The following is a 24,657-nucleotide window of genomic DNA, read 5'->3' on the forward strand; positions in this document are numbered from 1 at the left end:
TGGCAAAGTTTTTTACAAGGTAATCTTAATGATCAAATCATTTAAACAAATATTGTACTCATTTTTCTTCATTAAGTTTTTTTTATAGTAAGGTTTTAATGAGACATATTTTTATGATCATTTAAGGGGGAGCATTATGAAATATGAGATTTATTACAGGAATCTATTAAGATGGATGATCATTTATTTCCCGATATTTCTCAACTATTATTATCAATTTCCTCCTGACTTTCTATAAAGGGGAGGTTCTACTAATGAAACTAATAATGAATTTTTTTAGTCCCATTATTTCTTCTTTTATAATAGTATTTTATCTTATTTGCTAAGAATGGAAAGAATGAAAAAAGTAAATTCATTTTTTATTTAACTTGTATATTATAAAATTTTAATTTAATTATATACAAGTCATATACAAAACAAAGCAATACTCAACTTGATTTGAACCTAATTTGGGTGAAATTTAAAAATAAAAAATTTAATCCGTTTTCTAATTCACTTTTTATTTCAAAGTCATCCTATTATTAGCTGTTTCTTCGTTTGATTCTTCTATTTGAATATTATTTCTTTATGATGATCTTTGATTCCTAAAAAAAAAAAATGTAAAGGAATTTTATTATATTTTATTTTACAATAAAAATTACAAAACAAAGTCAAATATAATTAAAATTATTAAAAAAATTATATATTTTTAAATTATTTAATCTATATAAGAGTTAAATAAGTAAAAAAGATTTGAAATGGTATATAAATATAATTTTTCGATTTTATATCTATTTTTCATTTTCCTTTTTTTTCTTTAATTATTCTCTTCATTTTTTCACTCCTATTTTCTTGTAGGGTATTTTTGGTTCTTGAAAAATATTAAAGAAAGAAAAAAAATGTAAAAAAATTGATTTTTTTTCATAATGGGAGGTTTTATAAAAAATATCAAAGAATATAAAAATATAATTAAAATTAATTAAAAACTCAAGTATTTTTTAATTATTTATTTTTTATATCAATGAGTTAATATAAATAAAATGAATTAAAGTAACAAATAAAAATAATTTATTACCTTTTAATTTATTTTTTCTTTATTCTACATTTTTCCTCAAATTTTTAGAAACCAAAAATGGTAAACTCAAGTATTAATCTTATTGTTTCATATTTAAATCTCTGTTCTTTTTTAAGCTATCAGATATTTTCCGGAAAAAGAGAGAAAAAAAGACCCTAATGGAAGCGGCTAATACAAACAAGGGGTGCATGGTAATGAGCTTGCACTCGCGCCTGCACCAAACGAAGGAAGGACCGAGGGCCTTTGGAAGGAAGAGAGAGAAATCTAGAGAGATAGAGAGATGGGTACTTGGGGTAACCTCAATGTAGTAGGGTACATGGTGGTGACCCAACAAAACCACTGCAGCCGTGAAATTTTAGAGACGATGATGAAAATTTATCCCACCTCTTCTCTCTTTTTCTCTTCCTTTTCGTCTAACCTTAACCCTAACCCTAACCTTAACCCCGTGGTCCTCGCTCCAAACATGCTGCAGCATCTGGCTACGGATCGAGCATATACCCAATTGAAGCCATTTGAGTAACTCCTCCAGAGCTTTTTCTCTCTCTCTCTCTTGGGTTTCCAGCTTTGTCTCTCGAGGGTTTGGGAATTTTTGTGCAAGACCCAGAAAGGTAATTCGGTGTTTTTGGTCTGCCTGCTGCATTTTCTGATGATCTTGTAAGGTTTTCTGATGTTGGTGTTTCGATTTTATGTGTTTTGTGAGGTGTTTGTACTTGGGTTTTCTTCAAAATCGCTTCTTGTTCTGATGGGTCTGTGGTGGATGCATGGTTGGAGTGTGTTATTTCTTTGTTTTTGTTCTCTGATTTGTTTTTTATATGAAGATTTCTGATGTGGGTAATTGGGCTTTCTTAAAAATTTGCTTTTTCCCATTGTTTTCCTCTGGTGTGATCCGTTGCCCTGTTTTTCTTTGTGGATTAATGTAGTTTTGGGTGCTTGAATTGGATATGATCTAATTTTCGCTGTTTTGGTGGGTAAATTGCTTTGGCTCCTTGGGATCTCCGGAAGAAAAAGGGAAAGATGAGGGTAATGCTGAAGATTACTTACAAGTTGATTCCTCTCTGATTCTATTTAATAATTTTTCTTCAATTCCCTCTCATCATTCCAAAACCCAAATGGAGTTGAAGCTTCACCATTTTTTAGGTTCATCTCTTATCTGCTCGTTTCTATTTTACCTCTTCCATAGGTTGATGTGGTGTTGATCATATGTATTTGAATTTATTATGATTTCTTGAGAAAGTTTTGGTTTTCATCTAGGGTTTATCTGTGATCTTTCATTATTGCCCCTTGTGGTTGTTTGTTTTGACTCAGTAATGGCTTTTTTTGGGTTTGTGTGTTTGTACCAATGTGTTGCAGTGTTCTTGGAAGGAACTATGGCGATGATTTTTTGTTTATATGCATCTCCTTTCAATTATAATGTGCTAGCATTGCTTTGTTTTCATGTAATTGTTCATTTTTCATTTTCCATGTAGTTGCTACTTCAGTAATATGATGTAGATCTGGAGAAATTCTACCTTTGGATATTGCAGCTAGTGCTGAGTTCGATTTTTGCATTTTTAGTTATTTTTTTGGCTTTAAAATGTGGCTATATCTTGGTTTTGATTATTGTGACCAATGTAAATTTCTGAGTTGTTTCACTCTTACTCTTTGTAGCCCCATTGCCATATGCTCGAATGTGCTTCTAACAATTTAATCTACCCTTCTGTTTTGGGAATCAATGGCAGCATTTTTATACCACTATGGAAGGTTTTGGAGGTTTTGGATTCAATGGTATTGGCAGCACTGCAAGGAAGAGAAGGAGTAATACATCTCGGCGTCCTCGGAATGAGTCACAGTCATTTTCTGATTATCGAGATGTTTCATCATGGTCATCAACACCACCTTCTGATCATATGAGCAAAGTATCAAGTGATGAGAATACTGGTTATGTCTCATCTTCACGGAATAAAGAACTCAATCAATGTAGTTCAAAGGCTTCATCTGTTAATGTCACAGGTGAAACCACCCAGAAGATGTTCAAGAATGAAGATGGAGGATTTGGAGAATCAAATGAAGCTTCCATCAATGGTTCTTTTCAAGGCCTTACTGAGCAGAGGCATAGTGGGTCTGATTCCAAAAGGTGCAGTGAAGGGGTCCTTGCCCCAGCTAATTGGAAAATTAGAGATACACACACAAGTGGAATGATAAGTGGTACTTGTGATTCTGGGCCAGAGGCAGTTGTAGATGGACTAGGAAATGAGAATAAACTGAAAAAAGTAAAGCTTAAGGTTGGTGGTGTAACACATACCATTCATGCCAAGTCCACATCAGATGGTGCTTCTGTTGGTGGGTCTTCTTCTACAAAGTCTTCACGCGCTTCGGATGCTCCTCGGCAGAGGCAGAAGTTGATTCTTCAGGTATTCTCAATTCCCCTTGTGCATTTCTGATATGGCTCAGTTCAGTGGCTCCATACTGGTGGGGCCAAGTTAAACATATGTGCTCTTTTATCTAAGCCTTATTCGAGTGGGGAGAGATCACTAACCCTTTTTTAATAGGCTAGGAGAAATCACTACTCTTGTAATTACCATCTTTCATAGCGGAATGTGGATCATCCAATGTAACAGATGAGATGACTGAGTGGATGGTTAATCCAAATTTTGCCAAATTAGATAATGCTATCCAGCTCAAAGATTGATTTTGAATTTGAGCATTTTTTTTGCTGCCCAGTAGATTATTCAATATAATTGTTCTTTTGGAATATTGTTTGGGCTCTTTTAAATGAATGTTACCATTGTCATATGCCTATCTTTGTTGTTGATGAATTTTATAATCCTACTGGGTCTTTCTATATACATTTATTTGCGTTGCAGGATGATTCAGATGATGATAATTCACCTCCACCAGTCAAAGGAAGTGGCTTGCGAGGGGTTCCATGGAAGGATTTCTCTAGAAGTGGTTTTAGTGTGGCGAAAGGGGATTCTTTGAAGGGCAAGATGCCTGAAGAAGGCTTCTCTATGAAGCAAGCAGGCAAGTACGAGCCTGTTCGTAAGAGCAAGCGGGTTCCTAAGAAGCGCGTATTAGATGGAGCGGAAGATGATGAAGATAATGACGAAGAGATTAAATACCTGGAAAAACTCAAAACATCCAAGGTTAGCACTGATTATGGTGCAGAGTATGAAGACGAGGAGGAGGATGGAGGCAGGAAACAACGGAAGATATCAAGAGTATTGAAGAGAAATGGGAATGGCCAGTACAATGTTGATGTGGGAGATTTTGGCTCATCGAAAGGAAGCAAAGAGAGTAAGAAATCCAGGTCAGGGAGAGCATATGAAGACATCGACTACATGGAAGAGGAAGAGGCACTTTCTGATGGTGAGCCTGAAACTAAGAAGAAGAAATTAAGGAAGGAGTTTGTGGATTCATCAGGGGATTCTAAGAGGGAAATGGCAGTCACTACACGTCAGCGGGCCCTTCAAACTAGCAAAGACATTTCTGCCAGTATTGGTGTAAATTTTATAGAGTTCCCAAATGGATTGCCTCCTGCCCCACCTAGAAGTGAGCATTACTTGCTAGATGGCATCTAATTTTAGTTATTTTAATACTTCATATCTAATAGTGTTGTTGCTGACAGAACAAAAGGAGAAACTCACTGAAGTGGAGCAGCAACTGAAGAAAGCCGAAGCTGCTCAGAGACGCAGAATGCAAGTTGAGAAGGCAGCTAGGGAATCTGAGGTTTGCCCTTTTTTTAAAAAAAAAATTATCATACTTTATTAGATTGCCTTGTGATAGCCTAGATGTTGAAAGAGAATTGAATATTATAGGCCGAGGCTATTAGAAAGATACTGGGCCAAGATTCCAGTAGGAAGAAGCGAGAAGAGAAGATCAAGAAACGGCAAGAGGAATTGGCACAGGTATCAACTGGTGCACAAAGAGCTTCTTAATTTCTTTCCTCTATGATGAATCTTTTCTTTCCAGTACTGACCTACTTCAATGCAGGAGAGAGCGGCCAATGCTTTGACAATTTCGGCAAACACTGTCAGATGGGTCATGGGTCCTACAGGCACAACCGTCACATTCCCTAATGAGATGGGCCTTCCAAGTATATTTGAACCCAAGCTGAGCAGGTATAAATCTGCATTTTGCAATTTGAAAGTTATATTTTAGATAGCATCTGAAACTTCAAGCCTTCAATTTCTATTCGCAACTTGTGGGTTGCCTATGCAATTATGTTGTTTAAGCGATTCCCAAAGAATCTTGCTTCTATGTTGTAGTTGTTGAAGGTTGATCTTCGGCTCCAGGCACACCCCATAACCTTCCAATTAGGACTGTAACTTGGGTGGGTTGGATCGGGTTAATGGCTAACCCTCACTCAACTCAAATTAAAAACAATCAACTTGACTGCAACTCAACCCGACATCTAACCTTGAGCTACTCAAACCAAATCCAACTCAATCTCATTTTCTTTAACTCGGGTTGATTAGATGACACTCCAATTGGTCAAGTTGGTTGTGCTATATATAGTTTGAAATCTGCCTGCAATGCTTTTTGTACTTTTTTCTATATGTTCATACCAAAATTTAAATAGTAAATGAGATAAACCTTCAGGATAATAACAAAAAATGAAAATAAATTTATATATAAAAATGAACATAACATTTTTTTTTCCTTAAAAATCTAAAAAGTTAATAAATAAAATGGCTATTATTATATATGATAATATAAATTATAAATATTATTTAAAGAAAATATTAAATCAGGTTTGTGTTGAACTCGGGTTATCTTTATCTTAGCACGAGTCTAACTCAAATTGAGTTCAAGTTGAAAAAACTTGATCCAAACTTCAACTTGAGTATAAGAAATGATTGCCCAAGTCCATTCAAAAGTTGATTGGTTTCAAGGTGGGTGATTAGCCGTTCAAGTTGCACTCCTTCCAATCATAGTAACACGGATCATGGAATAACACTGAGATTATCCTCTACTTTTCCTGCATATGATGTCTTTGCCTGATCTCTATGGTCGTTGTTGTGGATTTCCAGCTATCCTCCTCCCCGTGAAAAATGTGCTGGTCCATCGTGCATGAACCCATACAAGTACCGGGACTCAAAGTCGAAACTTCCTCTGTGCAGCCTCCAATGCTACAGGGCACTCCATGCTAAGACACTGCCTCTCTCCGCCTGTTGAAGACGCCAACAAGGCGCCCTTCAAGCCATGGTGGCTGCTGCAAGTCCTGCTTCCTACGGTTTCTATATCTTGAAAATTACAGAGAAACGATTCAAACTTTATAATTATCTCTCAGCATTGAGACCTGTACAAAGTTTTTGATTCACTGCTTAAATACATAAATTGCAGCCTTGATGTCGTCAACTTGGGTACCTCAAATATATCAAATGTAACTGATGTGGTGGTTCTAGCTTACTTTCAAGCGTCATGGCAATCTTGCCTTTGGCCATTTTCGTATAGAGCAAATTCTGCCTTTCGTGACTTTGGTTTGCAAATTCTGCTGCCTTTTGTGACTTTGACTTGTAAATTCTGTCAAAAGTGTGTTAAAAACATTCTTATTCATAACTATTTTAAGTAGTACCACTCTCATTAGAAGCATTTGGAGCAGGTTTGGACGAGCGCGCGCGTGTGTGTGTTTTTTTTTAATAATAAATTTTATATAAAATGTAATAATTATTATAAAAAATTTGTAAAGAGATTTAAGCATAAGGTAGTTTTTCCATTTTTGTATGAAGGATTCTATTTTAAAAAAAATAATGTCACCTTAATGTTTGGTTACAAACCTCTCTTTATTTAATCCTTACTATTTTTATTAGAGTGCATTTGACAGTATTTTTATTCAATTTAGTGTAATCTTGTGGGTTAAAAAAGGTTGTTGTAGATAGCGTCTAAACACCACATATAAACAAAAATTTGGAGCTTCTTGCAATTTGATCGTGTTTTTATTCAAATTGTTTTTAATGAAAGTGTTTTCTTTAATAATTTATTTAAGAGAATCATTTGTCAAGTGTTTTTTCAGAACAAATTTCATTTGATTTTTATCATATTTTTACTCTAAAACATAAAAAATGAAACTATTTTTCACAATTGAGTTTTCAAACAAAATTTTTACTATTTTTAAAAACTATTTTCAAAAATTAATTTCTAAGAATTATTTTTAAAAATATATTAGTAAAGAAATCCTTATTTTCAAGACATCATATCTATATTACTATTAGGCTATTTGTTGAAATAGATTGTATATATGATATAGGTTTGGACTTGGGCCCACGAACAAGTCATTCATCCCATGAAGTCAATATTGGGCTTCGGCCTGGGCTCGGCCCATTTATACTTTTCTCATGCTTAATGTAGCATATATATATTTATATATTTTATTTTTCTTCACTGAAGCGATTAAGGCACTGCCATCGTTACCGCCGATTGTAGAAGGTCGTCGCCGGTGCTGGCGGAGTGTGTCAATGGCGACTAGGTTTCCGAGCAAGCACGCCCGTGATCAAGCTCTGGTACCTTCCTCTTCTCGTCATTTGTGTTAGTCTTCATATCTTAAACTGTTCAGGGGCTAACCCTTTGGATTGATTCGCCGGTTTAGGGTTTTTGGTATTCATTGCCACTCGAAATTTATGAGCTTTTATCTTGAATTTTGAAATTTTGGAATAAAATTGTATTTTTATATGTGTGATTCTATATTTCAAGCATTTATAGTGTGTTTTGTATGGTTTGTTTTACTTTGAAGGATTGTTTGGTTGCTGAGAAAGCGTGGAAATTAAAATCTAAGAAAATGAAATCATTTTTATCTGCTATATTGAAGTTTCAAGCTTTGTTGGTTATCTAATGCCCGTTTGGTTGCTGAGAAAACTTTGGACAAGTACGGAATTTAAAGTTCTTAAGGAAAAAAAAAGCGACTTGAATTTCCGTGGGATTTTCTAACGGATAAAGGAAAGGAAAATGCTGAATTTGTATGAGAATGGAAAGTTTTTAAGTAATTTTCAACATTTTCCTATAATTGTCTTTCTTTTTTCTATGAAATATCACAGCACCTACAGTTTACATGAAAAACAAACATGAGTATAAATGATTTATGGAAATGTAGACTTCATGTTTCTTGTTTATCTGAATTTTGGTGTTGTTCTGACCTTCAGGATTTCCAAGGATTTTTGACTGACTTGCAAGATTGGGAACTTTCTCTCAAGGAGAAAGACAAGAAAATGAAAGCGCAGGCTGAGGAAAAGGTGACTTTGGTCCTGTTTAAACCTTAATCATGTAATATTTTTTGCAAGATTCACATTTGTAAATCAGAAGTGGGTATGCAGAAAATTTAGTTGATTGTGAAGATGACTATTGAATATTAATCAGTTTTCCTTCTATCTCCTATGTTCGTTCATCAGTTTCTCATTTGCTTAAGCAGTCACACATGCAAATTGTAACTTTCATATTCGATATGTTTCCTGGATGTCATTTACAATTTACATAGATGTAAGGATTCTTTTTCATTAAGTTGTGCATCTTAGAAAGTCCTTACATTATAATTAAGATGCATTATGTTTATAAATATATGTCCTTCTTGTTTCCAGTAGGCTGTTATCTGCTCTTGGGTCAATGTTTCAAGACTTCAATTTCTTATAGTAAGAGATATCTGGTTACAGGATGTCCCTACAGCAAGAGGAAATGTGAAGCACTCTAGTAAACTTTCTAGCAGTCCTGGAGTTAGCTTGAGACTAGGCCAATCAAGAAGTGACACAAGACAACACGAGTACTCTAGAAATCATGATGCCATTAGCCGTATATCAAGTAGTTTCATGACTGAAGAGAGCTTGCCTGATGCTGCTTCTGAGAAAGAACTGGTATGATTTTTCTTGTAAATATGTTTTATTTGTGATTGCGGCTGTACCACAGCTAGGTCAAGCTGGATGCTAAGTCTGCAATCTATCACACCTTTCAGGGCAACGAGTATTTTAAGCAGAGGAAATTTAAGGAAGCAATTGACTGCTACTCAAGAAGTATTGCCTTATTACCAACAGCTGTGGCTTATGCAAATAGGGCAATGGCCTATATCAAAATCAAGAGGCAAGTTTGATAAGGCACACATTGCTATATTTAAGAAACATGCTGTGGATGGAATATTCTCCCAAGTCAAAATTTTCTTATGCTTATGAAATTTTATATTTGCTCATTTCCCGATTATCAGAAACATTCAGGGTCTTTATCTTTCTGTTTGTGTTTATATGCATTGATTTAACAGCCAAAGATGGTAATGCTTGCTATTGATCCATATGAGACCTGAAATATTGGTGTTTTTATTTTTATTTTTTTCCTTTTTCTTGTCAATTAGATTCCGAGAAGCTGAAGATGACTGTATGGAGGCCTTAAATTTAGATGATCGCTACATAAAGGCGTACTCACGCCGAGCAACAGCCAGAAAAGAACTTGGGAAATTTAAAGAAGCCACTGAGGGTATATTACACTCTGAAATATACCTTATTATTTTGGAATTGTTATAGATATGCTTCCTTTTCTGATCATTTTGGTAATGTTGATTTGTCTGATGATAATAAATATAGCTAACTGCAGATGCTGAGTTTGCCCTGCGGTTGGAACCTCAGAACCAAGAAATCAAGAAACAGTATGCTGAGGCCAAATCTTTGTATGAGAAGGTGAAATTTTTACCATTTAGCTTCCCATGTTGTTACTTTTAGTTTTTGACATTATACCTATTTGTAGGCCTCTTGCAGGAATATTAATGTGCATGTAGACATTATTCTTATAAGATGTTGTGCATATCCTGAAACACTGAGACTCATTTCAAAATTTGTGAATTCTTGATCAAAAATTGTGATTAGATATTTGAATCAGTCCATTGAAAAAGCTCTCTTTCCGCCTCTACATGTGTTAGGACTGTTGATAAAGCTCTCTTTCTCTCTCTTCCTCTCCTAAAGGTAGGCCCTTTCTAAGTGATCCAAGATCAAGCTATACTAAGCTTTGCTGGGGCTCTTGAACTGATGAAATGTTATTTGTATTTTTGGGATCTCATTTGATTCTCCACTCCCATCCCAACTTCTTTATTGATAGCAAGATATATTAGTAGCTGTCTTTTTAGTTAGTCTCATTGAAATGTCCTCCACTTCCTATGTATTGACAAGATTCAGTTTCATTTCATGTAACTACAATCGCATAAATTGGTTGGGAAACATGTCTTGGCTAGTCTCCTTAAAGGTAGGGTTATTGATGCAGGAAAAACATTCATCTGACACTGAAAAAGGTAACGATAAAAATGTAAAGATTATTAAGTGATTATGTCAGTAGTAAGGGACCTAGTTAGATCACTAAAGCTATTGGTTTGAATTAAGTTGTGGAGGTTGTGATACAATCTTTAACTTCATTCTTCTACTAGAAGACAGAATTTATCATTCCAGGTGATGTGATGGAGTTAATTTTTCAACTTAGGACCTCACTTTGTGTAGATCAAGACCTTCTATTTCAAGTTGTACACTGCAGTTGATCTACTTATGTAATTCATGAAGCCTATCAGGTGATCATCAATTATTCTGAAGAATACCCCTTCTGAAGAATATGCCTATTTCTCTAGTGTCACTAATGTCACTCGATTCATTTGATACGTCCACAAATACATGTCAAGTAGTTATCTTAATAATTTGGTGATCCATTCCAATGGGTCCTCCTTTTTAAGTTGGCTTTCATTTTGTATGCTATTTTTTTTTTATAAGCAAGCACAATTCATTAAAGAGGCTAAAAAACCCCAACGTATGCAGGACGTATACCAGGCAACAAAGCCAAAAACAAACAGAAACACCAGAAAACAAACCACCCCTCAACTGGAGGCAATCCACTCCAGGAAATCTAAAAGGGAATGCGGCTCCTCTTCCATATACAATTTAGCCCAACCCCAAATATTACAAACAAAAGAATATTTAAACCTCTGAATTGCTAAGACCCCCTCCCCCCCTAAAGGGTAACCTATTCCTTTCCTTCCAAACCGTCCAAAAAATAAATAACGGAATGGAATTCCAAAATTTTTTCTTTTTTTTCCCCACAAAAGAACCCCCCCCCCCCCCCCAACTATATAAAACCTCCTTTACAGTATTAGGGAACACCCACTTGACCCCAACTAAGCCCAACACTAAATCCCAAAGCTCTCTAGCCACTGTACAATGAATAAGTAAGTGATCCACGCTTTCCGCTTCGCAAGCACACAAAAAACACCTATTCGGGAGCTGCCAACCTCTTCTTTGGAGCCTATCAAGAGTCAAGATCTTTCCCCAAGTCGCTTCCCACGTGAAAAACATTATTTTAGTTGGGACTCTTCCCACCCAAATCTTGTTTTTCGGAAAGTTGACCTCCATAGACCTATCCAGCCAGCTGTACGCATCTTTCACTCTAAACTGCCCACTTCCCCCTCCTTTCCAAAAAACAGAGTCATCCTCCCAAGTTATCCTAACTCCTCTCAACGCTTGGAGCAACTCACCTACCAACTCCACCTCCCAATCATTGAAATCCCTTATAAAACACAAATTCCAGCCTCCTTCCCCAGCATTCTGGTCCCACAGGTCTTCAACCTTTGCATTTCTGTTGGCTGCCAAGATATAGAGATGCGGGAACCTTTGGGACAGCGCTGAATCCCCGCACCACACATCAGTCCAGAAGCTGATTTTATTACCTTTCCCCACCTTGAACCCCATTTTGTCCCAGCACCAGCCAGCTTCCTTTAAGATCTCCTTCCACACCCCCACACCACACGCACCCACAGCCTTTTTGGTCCTCCAACCATAATCCTCCTGACCATACTTAGCTTCCAGCACATGCTTCCAAAGGGCCTCCTTATCCGAAGCGAATCTCCAAGTCCACTTGCCAAGAAGCGCTTTATTCATGATAGTAAACTTCCTTATTCCCAACCCCCCATTCTCCTTATCCCCACACACCACATCCCACTTAACCAGATGAGTTTTCCTCTCCATGAGACCCCCCCCCCCCCATAAGAAGTCTCTTTGCAATTTTTCTAATCTTCTAACCATAGAAATGGGCATACGGAATAACGACATCTGGTATACTGGCATACTACCCATAGTGCTTTTAATTAGAGTGATTCTCCCACCCTTTGAGATATATTGGCTCTTCCAAAGAGCAAGCCTCCTTCTCATTTTCTCTTCTACCCCATCCCATCCATATGCAGCCTTATTAGGCACCCCCAGCGGCAGCCCCAAATACGCAGACGGAAGCTGCCCCACCCTACAACCTAACTCCACAGCCATCTCCTCTATCCTTTGCACCTCCCCTACTGGAATTACCTCGCTTTTAGTCAAGTTAATTCTCAACCCGGACGCGGCTTCAAACCAGAACAAGATCCAACTTAAATTCGTTAAGTACTCCTTCTTTGCCTCGCAAAAGACAATAGTGTCATCGGCGAAGAGCAAATGAGCAATGTGGACAGCCCGTCCTCTGTCACGCTGAATTTTGCACCCTGAGATGAAACCCCCTTCCATAGCCCTTCTGATTAGGACGCTTAGCACCTCCATCCCCATGACAAAAAGGTAAGGGGACAGGGGATCTCCTTGACGCAGCCCTTTAGAACTGGAAAAGAATCCAGCTGGCGTTCCGTTCACCATAACTGAAAATTTAGCTGTGGAGATACACCACCACATCCACCTCAGCCACTTAGCGCCAAATCCCATTTTTTTCATTACTTTCAAGAGGAATTGCCAATTAATGCTATCATAGGCCTTCTCTATATCTAACTTGCAGATAACCCCCTTGTCCCCCTTCTTATTCCAGTTGTCAATCACTTCATTTGCTATTAGAGAAGCGTTAAGAATCTGCCTACCCTTAACAAACGCGTTCTGATAATGGGAAACTACCTTATCTATAACTTTCTTAAGCCTGTTGGCCAACACCTTTGCCAGCAGCTTATAGAGGCCCCCCAAAAGGCTGATAGGCCTAAAATCTCCAAAATCCTCAGCCCCTCCTTTTTTCGGAATCAGCACCAGAAAGGTATTGTTAATACTCTTGAGGAACGTATTCTGGTCATGGAACTCCTTAAACATCTCCAGAATTTCCTCCTTGACGAAATCCCAACAGCATTGCCAAAAGAAAACAGAGAACCCGTCAGGACCTGGGGCTTTATCCCCATTCATTTCCATCAGGGCTGACTAGACTTCACCCTCAGAGAAGGGGGCCTCCAGCATCTCTGCCTCTTGCACACAAATTTGATTAAAAGAGAGACTTCCAATGTTCGCCTTCCACCCCGAACTTTCGGAAAATTGCTGCTTAAAAGCATTTACTACCCCCTCTTTGATTTCCCGCTCCTCTGTCAGTCTGATCCCATTAATTTTAATTCTATCCATGTGATTAACTCTCCTATGGGCAGACGTCATTCGGTGGAAATACCTCGTATTCCTATCACCTGCCTTCAACCAAAGTTCCCTAGATGCCTGCCTCCAGTGAGTTTCTTCCAGATCAACCCACTTGGCATAATCCTTCTTGGCATCCTTCTTGCAAGCTAATTCCTCCATTGACAAGCTCCTTTCCTCCTCTACTCTGTCCCAATACTCCACTTGCTGAATCGCAGCCTCCTTGTTGCTTTCCAGATTACCAAACTCCTCCCTATTCCAAACTTTCAGCTTTTGCTTCAGCTCCTTCAATTTCGCCGATAATCTAAAACTGGCACTTCCCCTTACCTCTATACCCTGCCACCAACTCCGGATTAAATCCTTAAACCCCTCGACTTTGAACCACATATTTTCGAATCTGAAGGGGGCAGGCCCTCTCCTCCAACTACCCTCCTCAAGTAAAACTGGAAAGTGGTCTGAAATCGGCCTGGGAAGCCTCCGCTGACTCACCCTACTGAACTGATCAAGCCAGCAAGGAGAGACCAAAAATCTATCTAGACGAGCCCTTGACATGTTATTCAGCCCCCCAGTCCACGTGAATGCACCCCCTTGCAATTGGAGGTCCACTAGGCCTAGATCATCTACAACTTCCGCAAACCTCCTCATAGCTAAAGTTATTCTCCCTTGCCTGCTTCTCTCACCTTGAGCCAGAGTAATGTTGAAATCACCACCTAGACACCAAGGCCCCTCCCAGATTCCTCTTATTGCCCCTACTTCTTCCCACAGCCACTCTCTTTCAAGTCTAGTGAACGGGTCGAAAACCCCCGTAAAAGCCCAAATCACCCCATTCTCCATTGTCCTGAATTTGCAGGATAAAGAGAACTGGCCCACCTCCCACTCCAGCAACTTCAGAGCTCTTTTATCCCAGCAGATCAGCATACCCCCAGCCGTGCCACATGCATTCAAGACCTTCCAATCTAAAAATCTACCCGTCCCTAAACTTCTCACCACCCTATCAGTCATAATCTGAATTTTTGTCTCCTGGATGCAAAAGAGATCCACCTTCTGCTTCCTAAAAACCGACTTAATAACCTTCCTTTTCGTACTTTCGTTCACCCCCCTTACATTCCAACTTAACAATTTGAGATTCATTAAACAATCACCATCTGCACCCCTTTGCCCTGAATAGGGCCTTTCTTTTTGCCATCCCCCTCATAATTCACTGAGCACTCCAACCTCTTTAGCTCCCTTTCAAACCTCGATTTTTCCAATAATCCTTTACTATGAATCTTTTCCCTTCTTTTCCTGATTTTAGCCAGAAAATTTAAAATCTCCTTCTCCAGCCCATCAGTCGAAAAACCTAGGAAATGGCTAAATCTTGCTAGGCTACTTTCTTGCCAATCCAGGTCCTCTTCCCCCCTTTCATCTTGAATCTCATTCTGTGAAGACCCCCCCTCCTGCTCCCTTGCCGTTGCTAGGGATCCTTTGAATTCAACCAGCTCCCAACAATCACTACCATTCGCCCTAGTACCATCTGCCTCTTGCCCTTGAGAAGCTCTATCATTTTGGCAGCTCTCCCTAAATTCCCCAGAATGGTCAAAGAACTCCCCCTCTGGAGTCCAACCAAGAGAAAGCATAGAAGAAGAAGAAGAATTCCCGGATACCCATAAACCCCCTGAGAATGATAAGGCCTCATACCTCATAACTTCATTCTGGAGGGCACTGTCCACCACCTCCTCGAGTGTATTGGCCTTCTGAGCGATCTCAGTTTCCATCTCCCTTACTCTTAGAAATTCTAACTCGATGTTGGCATCACCAAGCAGCCCAGATTGAGCCAAGGCCTCCAACGGGCTTGAATTAGGCTTGCTCGGGCCTATTCTCTATGGCGGCCCACCTCGCGGTGCCCCCTTCTCCTATAGCCCGCTCGAAGACGGCCCACTATACACTCTTTGGTCCATAGATGACCCAGCTCGTGGCCCATATCTCTCCTCTAAGACTTTCTCTTTGCCTTTTGGGCCTTTCGGACTGCCCTTCGGCCCAAGCCCATCACTGCTAACTACTTTTGACGCACCTGATCCATATATTGGAATTGGCTAGGCCCCCCGTCCCTCCTAAGACTAAGGCTCACATTAGATCCATTAGGCCCACTCGGGTTCGACCCCTCATCCGCCCCATCCTCTAACTCTCGGAGCAAAGACCCGAATTGGATCCGGCCCCCCGACAAGACCCTACCCTTCCCATCCGGCTGCCCATCCATCACATCATCTGACCGAAGCAGAGCCTCGAGGCCTGCGCTGCCCCACTCCTCCACTCGCCGGGCAATGCGTGCACCTCCGTCATTCCCTTCCTCACGACCTTCTGCACTCCGACAGTCCTCCGTCTTCTTTCTGATCAACGGTGTTGCTTCCCACCACATCGGTAGGAGATATGTGGTCTTGTCAACCCCAATTTCTATCGAGCTTGGCCACTCACCTCTTTTCGTCTTCACCAAAATCCTCGCCCATCGGAGGTCTTCCATTCTCTTAGTCAGATCATCCATGGCTACAAAGCCCCCGCACTCATCTCCTACCCTTCGCAAGATACTAGGCGTCCATAACGACAGTGGCAGTCCTTTTACCCTCACCCATACTTCCTCTTCTAAATCCCCTTCTTCCAAACACCCATAGCACGGGCTCCACAACTTCAGATCAACTTGAATCCCCCCCACCAACCTGGCTCCACCATCGAGTGTTTTCCTAGCTTCTGTCGCCTTTTCAAACTCCAATAGGGCCCGACCCTCATCCATCCAGGCCAACCCTAGCTTCCCTTTTAACCCCCAAACACTCGCCATCAGCCACCCCATTCTCTCCAAGTCCCCTCCTCCTGCTGCTTTAGGATCCCATTTTGCTATAATACCTCAAGAGATGATCCATGCTCATGGGTCCTCTTTTAAGTTAGCTTTCATTTATATAAATATGATACCTGGACTCTCAAACTTTGTCCAACATACCTGTGTTAATACGACACATGGGTGTGAGTGTAGGATCCTTATTGGAGAGTTCTACTTTGATTCAGATATGGCTGTTTGAAAGATGTCAAAATGGAGTTTGTTGGTAAGTAAACTTTTATAATAATATTTAGAGATGAGAAGAAAGGTGATGATGAAAGAGAATAGAGATTTCTTATAAAAAATATCTTTGCTGTTGATTAATTTCAAATTGATTTTTTTTCCTTTTATTAGTTGTATCCAAGTGTTCTACCTGTGGAATCCCTATATCCTAAAATTTGTAAATGTGAAGGATCAAATGCCTAGACACATGCCCGTAACTGACACATGGGCCCAAAGTTGTGCCTTGTAGTTTATCAATGCTCAAATTTGCAACAAGGACATGGATGTAGAAAAGGATGATGGTGCTCAACTTAGAGACATGAAAACAAGGTGAACTGAAAGTTTACATGACTTATCAGTGCCCAAAGCTATTTAACTGCACATATGTTTTGTTTTGTCTAGCATGGCCACAAAGGCTGAATTAAAAGTTCTTGTCACATAGCCATTCAGAATCCAAAACATACTAGGGTTTGGCAGTCATGACAATCTGATTAAATGTATATTGTTGCATGACCAATTTAAGATGTGGTTTATTAATTGGATACAAAGGTAGATTAAATGTGGCTGGATTAGAATAATCTAGAGAAGCTAGTGAAGAAGCAAGTGGGGAGAGATGAAGTTAGGCTTTGTTCCTGCACCTATTTTTGTTCTTTATTAGTGGATGTAGCTCCTATTAAATCAAGTAGGACAACCTTTTGTTTTTTGTTTTTCCCTCTTATCTTATCAATAGGATGATTATTAAAGGGTTCTTGGTCTTGAATTGGTGTCTTTGTCACATCATCTCATTTTTTTGGAAGTTCATGAGGACCAACTTCTTTGCAGGAGATTCTTCAGAAGGCATCTGGAGCACTGAAAAGCTCTGTACAAGGACTGCAGAAAGTGGGAAAGTCAGTGGTGGAAGTGAATGCAGACACTCAGGGAGTACGTTCCATCTCAAGTAGTTCTCAAGGGGCAGGAGAGGCTGCAATTCAAGATCGTTTCATGGTATCCAAGAGTGGAGTTATTCCCCCTCTTATTGTTGTTGTCTTTTATGGATCACTCCCCAAAAAAAGAAGAGAACAAAAAAAGTAGATCAGTCAATTCACATGATTAATTGAATGACTTCCTGTTATGGCTAATCAAGTTGCCTAAAATATGATGAAGAACTTGGCAGAGAGGGAAAAGTGTACATAAGCTTACTTCCCTGTGCTTAATGTGTAGTTTTTGCCCCAATTCTATGTTATTATACTTTGTTGCTACAGCATTGCATGCCTAAAGGTTGGCGGTAGAATGATGGGAAGTTGTGCCAGTAACTCAAGTAATTATTTTTCTTCCAGGATTGGAATGAATTAACTAGATTTGATCAACACCTAAAAATGACAAGGAGAAGGAGAGGCAGGGGAAGAAAAGATTTATCATGTGGATAAGGAAAATTGTTTTCTGTTGTGTCATAAAAATCTTTCCAATTGGAATTTCCTGGTTCTGTCTTTTTTCCACTTGAATTTAGGGAATAATGTATGGTCTGTTTTCAAAGTAGGCAATTTATTGCAGAATTGTATTTTCCTGAAATTAAATTCTGTTTACTGGGCACTGATGAACAGGTCCCAGCAAACACATCCACATCCATGGAGGAAACGGAAAATAAGGGAACTGGAAACAGAAGTAAAGAGAATGGTTATCTTGAAAATGCTGTTCAGAATTCTGGTTTGGAAGATGTTATGGTAAGATGATGTGATCCTTGCTTCACCATATGTATTGGTTGTGCTTCCATATTTATAAATGATCTATAAGGGGTGCAATTTTTCTTTAGTCTATTAAGAGTTTTAAGGTAGTATTTATCTGCAGCCTGTAGGATTACTTTTCCCCCTCCCATGTTGGAATAACAGGGATAAAAAGTTGAAAAATAAATAAATAAATCTGTGATATAGTATTCTGGCAGAAGGCTAAAAGATGTAAAACAGTTTTGTCCACCAGGAATACATTTTTCTCCAATTCCACCCTAGAGTTACCACACATCTTCCCTTCATATGCCATCTACAATCCTGAGATCATTTCAACCCTGTCAAAATTTAGTTTAATATGTTGAAACAGACCTCTTGGTTTATAGATTTACCTAGAATTTCCTACTGGTGCGGGGAAATCCTTGTTGAGTTGGAGAATGGATTCTAATTCTGCCAAACAGACCATAAGCTTAGATAGACTTGCCTTTTCTTCTTCTTCTTTCTTTTGTTTTCTATTTTCAATTTTTGGTTGTTGTTTGAGGGGAGGCTGTTAGTTTTAGAGGGGCCTCTTGCAATTAATTTTTTTAAAAAGAATTTTTGCTTCTTTGCACTTGAGAGAGAATTGGAAGGAAAGCAGCTTGTGTGTTGCAGTTTTCCCTTCATTCTTTATGCATTGTCTCCACCTCTTTCTTAGCTTAAGTCAGAGATTACACAATTCTGGCTTGTGGGAGTTTTATCCTCATCACACCATCTTCAATTTTATGCTTTGACATCATCCATTTTGCACTTTCGAATTTGGTTTTGCTTGCTTTCTCCTTATATCTTCTTTTAGTCAGTTCATTTTTTCTTGACAATTTTCTCTCCATTAATCCTTCATAGAGTAATCACAAAACAGGCCAGCGAGAGATGAAGTCATCATTACAAGAGCTTGCTTCTCGGGCAGCTTCTCGAGCTATGGTTGAAGCTGCAAAAAATATCACAGCACCAAATTCAGCATATCAATTTGAGGTTTCTTGGCGAGGGCTTTTGGGTGATCATGCCCTACAGGCTTCCTATTTGAAGGTTTGCAATTCTCCTTGTGGTATAGTCATAAAGTGAATCATGTGTTAGATGTTCTAATATAGTAATTTAGATCTTCAAGTATGCATGAATAACATCTCGATCCATAAATGGTTGATGCACCGATTGGTCTTGTCTCTCAATTTAATGAGTATCAATTTGATTGACCAGCATAAACACTGTATAAGGCAAATTTAACTATTGACATCTTTTTTCCTGGATGATCGCTAGAAAATCAGTGCTTTGATTGTTAATAAATTTCTCATAAGCGTTTCAATTGGTTTATTCACGTTGGGCCTCATTCTTTCTTCTTGTATGATTAGGCCATATCACCAAATGCATTACCGCAGATATTCAAGAATGCGTTGTCTGCTCCTATACTAATTGACATTATAAAGTGCATTGCCACCTTTTTCGTGTAAGTAGAGAAAATCTCTGCTCCTTTCTTTTTGTTGGATATTTGGTCTTCGCATCTGAACTTAATAGATGCCTAATGCTGTTCTTGTTTGTATCTTGTGCAGCACAGAAATGGACCTGGCCGTCAAATTTTTAGACAATTTAACCAAAATTTCAAGATTTGACATGATCATCATGTGTCTTTCATCTACAGATAAAACCGGTAAGTCTTTCATCTACACGTGTTAAAATACGTATCACTGTTTAAATCTTGCATGGACTTTATATCACATAGAAATTAGAAAACAGTTGAACTTATTTGGATTCTTCCCAACAGATCTACTCAAGATATGGGATGAAGTGTTCTGTAACAAGGCAACTCCATCTGGGTATGCAGACACACTTGGCAAACTGCGTCCAAGGTACTGCTTCAAACAGTGATGGATCTGCATATTGAACAATGCCTTGAATTATCAAGTGTTTTTGTCTGTACAAACTTTCCTAGGTGTAAATCAGGTAACTTAAAAATTCTGGTTGTCAACACTGCTTGGTGGGGTATCTCTGAAATATTTATCGAGTTTTAAAAAGAGTTCTTTTGCTTTGAGTTCCTTCACCAGATTTAGGTCGTGTTCTTTATTGTGAGATCCAACAAAAACACATCTGGAAAGGAGATCTTATCAATGATGGTACATCGAATAAAATCTTGGGTTATCGAATTGGATGGAGATTACTCCTGATCTTTAAGTTTTTGTTAGGTTTGAGTTAGGTGGATAGGAGACCCCAGCTCTAGTTGCTGTTGGTTGGGCTCATCATTTCTAGGATTTTAATACCCGGAGTTTCACATAAGAGTCGTCACCAAATTTGACATTTTCTGATATAGAACTTCCATTGCGCTATCAAGACAATGTTGACACTTCATTTTTAGTGGGATCAAATCATGCTGACCGGCAAAGTGCAAGTTTTTGTCAGCAATGAAGGATTGTAGAATTTGATGAAGTCACTTTCAACCCTTTGTGCCCTGAACTATTAGGAACAAGCCCTTGAAATTCAACTGCCTCATCGTTTACGTTGTAATCTTTCTTCTTTCTGGGTGGTGGGTGAGGTTTCAGACCAGGTATGCAAAAGGTCAGCCAATTAGGCCGTGTGTTTTTTCATCCTCGAGCTTTGATACTGACCTCTATGCCATTGTTAATATGGTGTACTTTGTAGGAGACGAATTATATAGCCCCAATGTTGTATTTAGGTCACTGGTACTGCCATTTGACAATGAACTATGGGTTATATTTGATTAATTTGATAAACAAAAGCAAGGAAAATAAAATAAAAATGAAAAGTAGAAGGGAAAAAAAAGTGAAAAAAATAAAAAATAGATTTAAAGCTGATCAATAGTTTTTATGTTAGTTTAAACTTTTCTAACTTAATTTTACACTTCAATATAAATATTAAATAATATAAAAATGTATACATTTTTAACTAGTTTTAAATATATTTAATTCTTTTTATATTTTTCATAATACAATCAAACAAAAAAAAAAATTATTTTCTCTTAACAATTTTTATTTTTTAAAATTTCTTTACCAATCAAACATAACCTTAAATTTCTAATATTGTGGTCTAGATTAAGGGTTTGGCCCCATATGATATTGGCTCTAGGGGAAGGGATGTAGCCATAACACAAGAGTTTGCTTTGTTGGGGGTTGGAATAAATGACCCTCGAGTGAATTTCCGATTATGAAAGCTTGTTTAGGAATCCATGACTTTTTCCAAGAGAGAGAAGCCATGACATCGAAGTTTGCTTCTTCAATAATTGAGATAAATCTCTATGAGCCCGCGTTACAGCCCTAACTTAGGTGGTAAAGAGTGGTAAAGAGTTGCGATGTGAGGCCTGGTTGAGGTGGTGAAGAGTTGGATGGGTTTACTAGAGAAAAAAAACTATATATATAGAAGGATTTCATAGGAACCCATCTCTATTTCCAAAGGACAGAAGCCATTATCCCCATAAGATGGTGCACAACTCTAGAGTTTGCTTCATCTATATATGGGGTGGATTTCTAGTTATAAAAAAAGATTGCATAGGAAGCCATTTATCTTTTTCAAGGAAGAGAAGCCATTATCCCCAAGTGGGGCATCCAAGAAAGTCATAGAAAAGTCTGGTATAATTGTGCCTCACTTCTCTCCACCATGAAGGGAGATTGTTCCTTTTTTGCCTTTAGGCCGTTCAAATTTTCGAGGAAGAATCCAACTGGGGGTCCATAGAATTGAAGCCATGACCTGCCCCTTCATCATTGATAGTTATGGATGGCATCATGGCAGTTGGGTGTTTCTCCTTTCCCTCAAGCGTGAACATTTTCTGGGTGTTGACAAAGGACACCATCAATGGTACTTGATAGCTCCATTTTTTTTTTCTTTTCCTTTTTTCTTTATCTTCTAATTAACTAATTATTGAGATCCATAAGGGACTTTCCATAATTTGTAGTTTTTTAGACATTACAGCTAGTGCTTAATGACCAAATATAACTTTTAATCCAATGCCATGTAATATTTATTTAATAATTTTTTTTGAAATTAATAAAAAAAATTATCTTTAATAAAAATCTTTTTAGTTCATTAGAATAGCTTAATATATATATGGATCATATAAATAGCTGATAAAAGTGATAATAAAAATTTTGATATAGGTAGCATTGTCCTTATTAGAAGCAATTTATTCAAAATATAAATTGAATTGTACAACAAAAATAATTATGACCCTATTTGAATTGACTTTTGAAGAAAAAAAAAAACTCTTCTCTAAGTTTAATAAGAAAAGTTTTGGTTTAATTGCCTTCTCCCATTAAAATATTCATTTTGACTTTCTTTTCAAATTATTATTTAAAATTATCATTTGGTCCATGTTTTGCAGTTTTTTTTTAGTTTGTTGGATAGAAAATGTGATTTTAGCGTAAGAAAATCATTTGAAAAAATATATATTTTTAAGTATAATTTCAAAATAAGTCTAAAAGAGCCGTTGGATAATGTGTTTACTCGGAGTATTTTTAATAAAAATATTTAATAATAATTTTATAAAGCATTTTTAGTTTAAAATTAAAAAAAAAAAAAAATTAGATGCTCGGTAAAATTTAAGAAACATTTTTTTAAATCTAAAAAATCACTTGTAATATTGAAAAACCACTTAAAAATATTTGACAAATAATTTTTTCAAAAACACTTCTAAAAAAAATACTTCTAAAAAACATTATTAAATGCATTTTGTATTTTTCTATAAAGCATTATAACTAATTTTTCAAAATTTTAAAAGTGTTACATAAATTTTGTCAAACTTTTATTTTATTTTTTTAAAAAAAAACAGGTTTTACACTAAATTTTTTTTTTTAAAAGCATTATCAAATGATCTCTAAAACTTATATTATATTAAGAGTTTCTACACTTACTTGGTTGATTTTGTTCAATAAATTTATGACTTAAAAAAAAATCCCTAATATAAAAATCAGAGCAATATTACTTCTAGTAAAAACTCCATTATGATTTATATAAGATAATGTATTTAATAAAACTTTAACAATAATAATATTATCCTTTAAAATTTGTGACTTTCGAAGCTCCCAATTGAAGTAAAACATAAGTCATCCTAACGAAACCCTACCTCTACTTCTACTTATTTTACTATTAAAAGAAAAGGTTAGAAATCTTTCCAATAAGACCCTCTATTGCACTATTAAAGAAAAACAAAACAAAAACCTTTTTAAAGCCATGTAGTAAGGTACTAATCTTATCGAGTACCATTGATGTTGTAATAAAAGAAGGCAACCATCTTAGTAATCATGGTTTATTCATTGAGAAACTTCATTGTTGGTCTAACCAACAACTTGATTGCTCACCATTCCCAATATCAAATCAATAAATAATTGGATTATTATGATTTAGCTTCACTTGCAAGTTGATTATTTGCATGAGAATGATTAAGGTGAAGTCAATCAACAAATCAATTTAAATTCAAAGACTCGCTTAACGTGCAAGTTGATGTTTGATATTATCATTATTATTATTGCTTATCATTATAATCTTTCGGGAAATTGGATTGAAAGTTTAGCGTGAGTTATAATAAAGATTCGTATTAAAAATCGATTGTAATTTCATAATTTGATAAAAAAAAATTATATAAAACCTTGTCCCAATATTCATCAATTGTAATTTGTGTTTCTTCATTAAATTTTAATAAATATAATTTTACAATCAGCACCCAGATCAAGAAAATAAACTAATATTTTACCATGAATAAAAAATTTTAATAGTTAAAAAAAATCATACAAAAAAACTCTTATCATTGCCAAAAAGAAGTTAACCACCAAATGAAAGCTATTGGTCAAACAAGAAATGTGTAGAGCCCTTAATTTCAACATCAAGGCCAATCCTTTTGCCTACTCTCTTGTAAACAAACTCAATGAGTGCTATGCAAAACCACAAGGCATTGGAGTTGTTGGGCACTAAATTCAAAGTTGACCCACTTGATTTCTCTAGGCTTTTTTTTATTTTTCATTTTTTATTTTTTTATTTTTTGTGGGGGATTGCCATGGGCCATTTTATGGGACAACACCCATGAAAATTGAATTTCATGTCTACTTTATTAATGTATGGAAAGTGGAATCCATCTCAATTGGAATGACATTATTTGACGTAATAAATGTTTGTGATACACGTGAAGAAAGTGATGAATCACATAATCATTCATAAATTAGGGGTCATTATTTTTGTATCTAATTTGACAAATCACAATTTTTGGTATTATAGTGTATGTGTTGATATCCTGTAAATGAATAAACAAGGCATGGAAAATATGATCGAAAACAAAAAAAAAAAAAGCTAATGCATGATTATAGTAATGAAATTTTCACACCAACCAAACAGAACATTACAGTTTCTATCTTGTACATTTATAAGCTAATGCATTAAATGACCCCTGCACAAAAGTATAGCTGTAGTATCACATTTAAGCAAAATATTTTTTATATCATTGGAATTGATTTTTAAGAAACCAAATATCTTTTT

The 24,657-nt window shown here is 37.0% G+C and overlaps 2 protein-coding genes across 3 annotated transcripts; both read left to right on the forward strand.

The window, feature by feature from the left end:
- The first annotated feature begins 1,205 nt into the window (after window positions 1-1,205).
- LOC100247652 (uncharacterized) lies at window positions 1,206-6,622 on the forward strand. Its single transcript, XM_010661402.3, has 7 exons — window positions 1,206-1,662; window positions 2,773-3,444; window positions 3,898-4,582; window positions 4,659-4,759; window positions 4,849-4,938; window positions 5,024-5,151; window positions 6,064-6,622. Exons 2-7 carry the CDS (start codon window positions 2,788-2,790, stop codon window positions 6,206-6,208), a joined length of 1,806 nt encoding a protein of 601 aa, XP_010659704.1. The 5' UTR covers window positions 1,206-1,662; window positions 2,773-2,787; the 3' UTR covers window positions 6,209-6,622.
- Window positions 6,623-7,400: 778 nt separating this feature from the next.
- Window positions 7,401-20,219, forward strand: LOC100242521 (uncharacterized). 2 transcript variants are annotated; one of them, XM_002277874.4, is made up of 12 exons: window positions 7,401-7,533; window positions 8,170-8,259; window positions 8,674-8,871; window positions 8,970-9,094; window positions 9,360-9,481; window positions 9,599-9,681; window positions 17,279-17,440; window positions 18,037-18,156; window positions 19,036-19,218; window positions 19,539-19,633; window positions 19,737-19,834; window positions 19,949-20,219. In XM_002277874.4, exons 1-12 carry the CDS (start codon window positions 7,489-7,491, stop codon window positions 20,050-20,052), a joined length of 1,425 nt encoding a protein of 474 aa, XP_002277910.2. In that variant the 5' UTR covers window positions 7,401-7,488; the 3' UTR covers window positions 20,053-20,219. The 2 variants fall into 2 exon arrangements, with proteins under 2 accessions (XP_002277910.2, XP_019080642.1); XM_019225097.2 differs by lacking the exon at window positions 17,279-17,440.
- Window positions 20,220-24,657: the final 4,438 nt, after the last annotated feature.

This window comes from Vitis vinifera, chromosome 14 (genome assembly GCF_030704535.1).
Source record: "Vitis vinifera cultivar Pinot Noir 40024 chromosome 14, ASM3070453v1".
Taxonomy (NCBI): Eukaryota; Viridiplantae; Streptophyta; class Magnoliopsida; order Vitales; family Vitaceae; genus Vitis; species Vitis vinifera.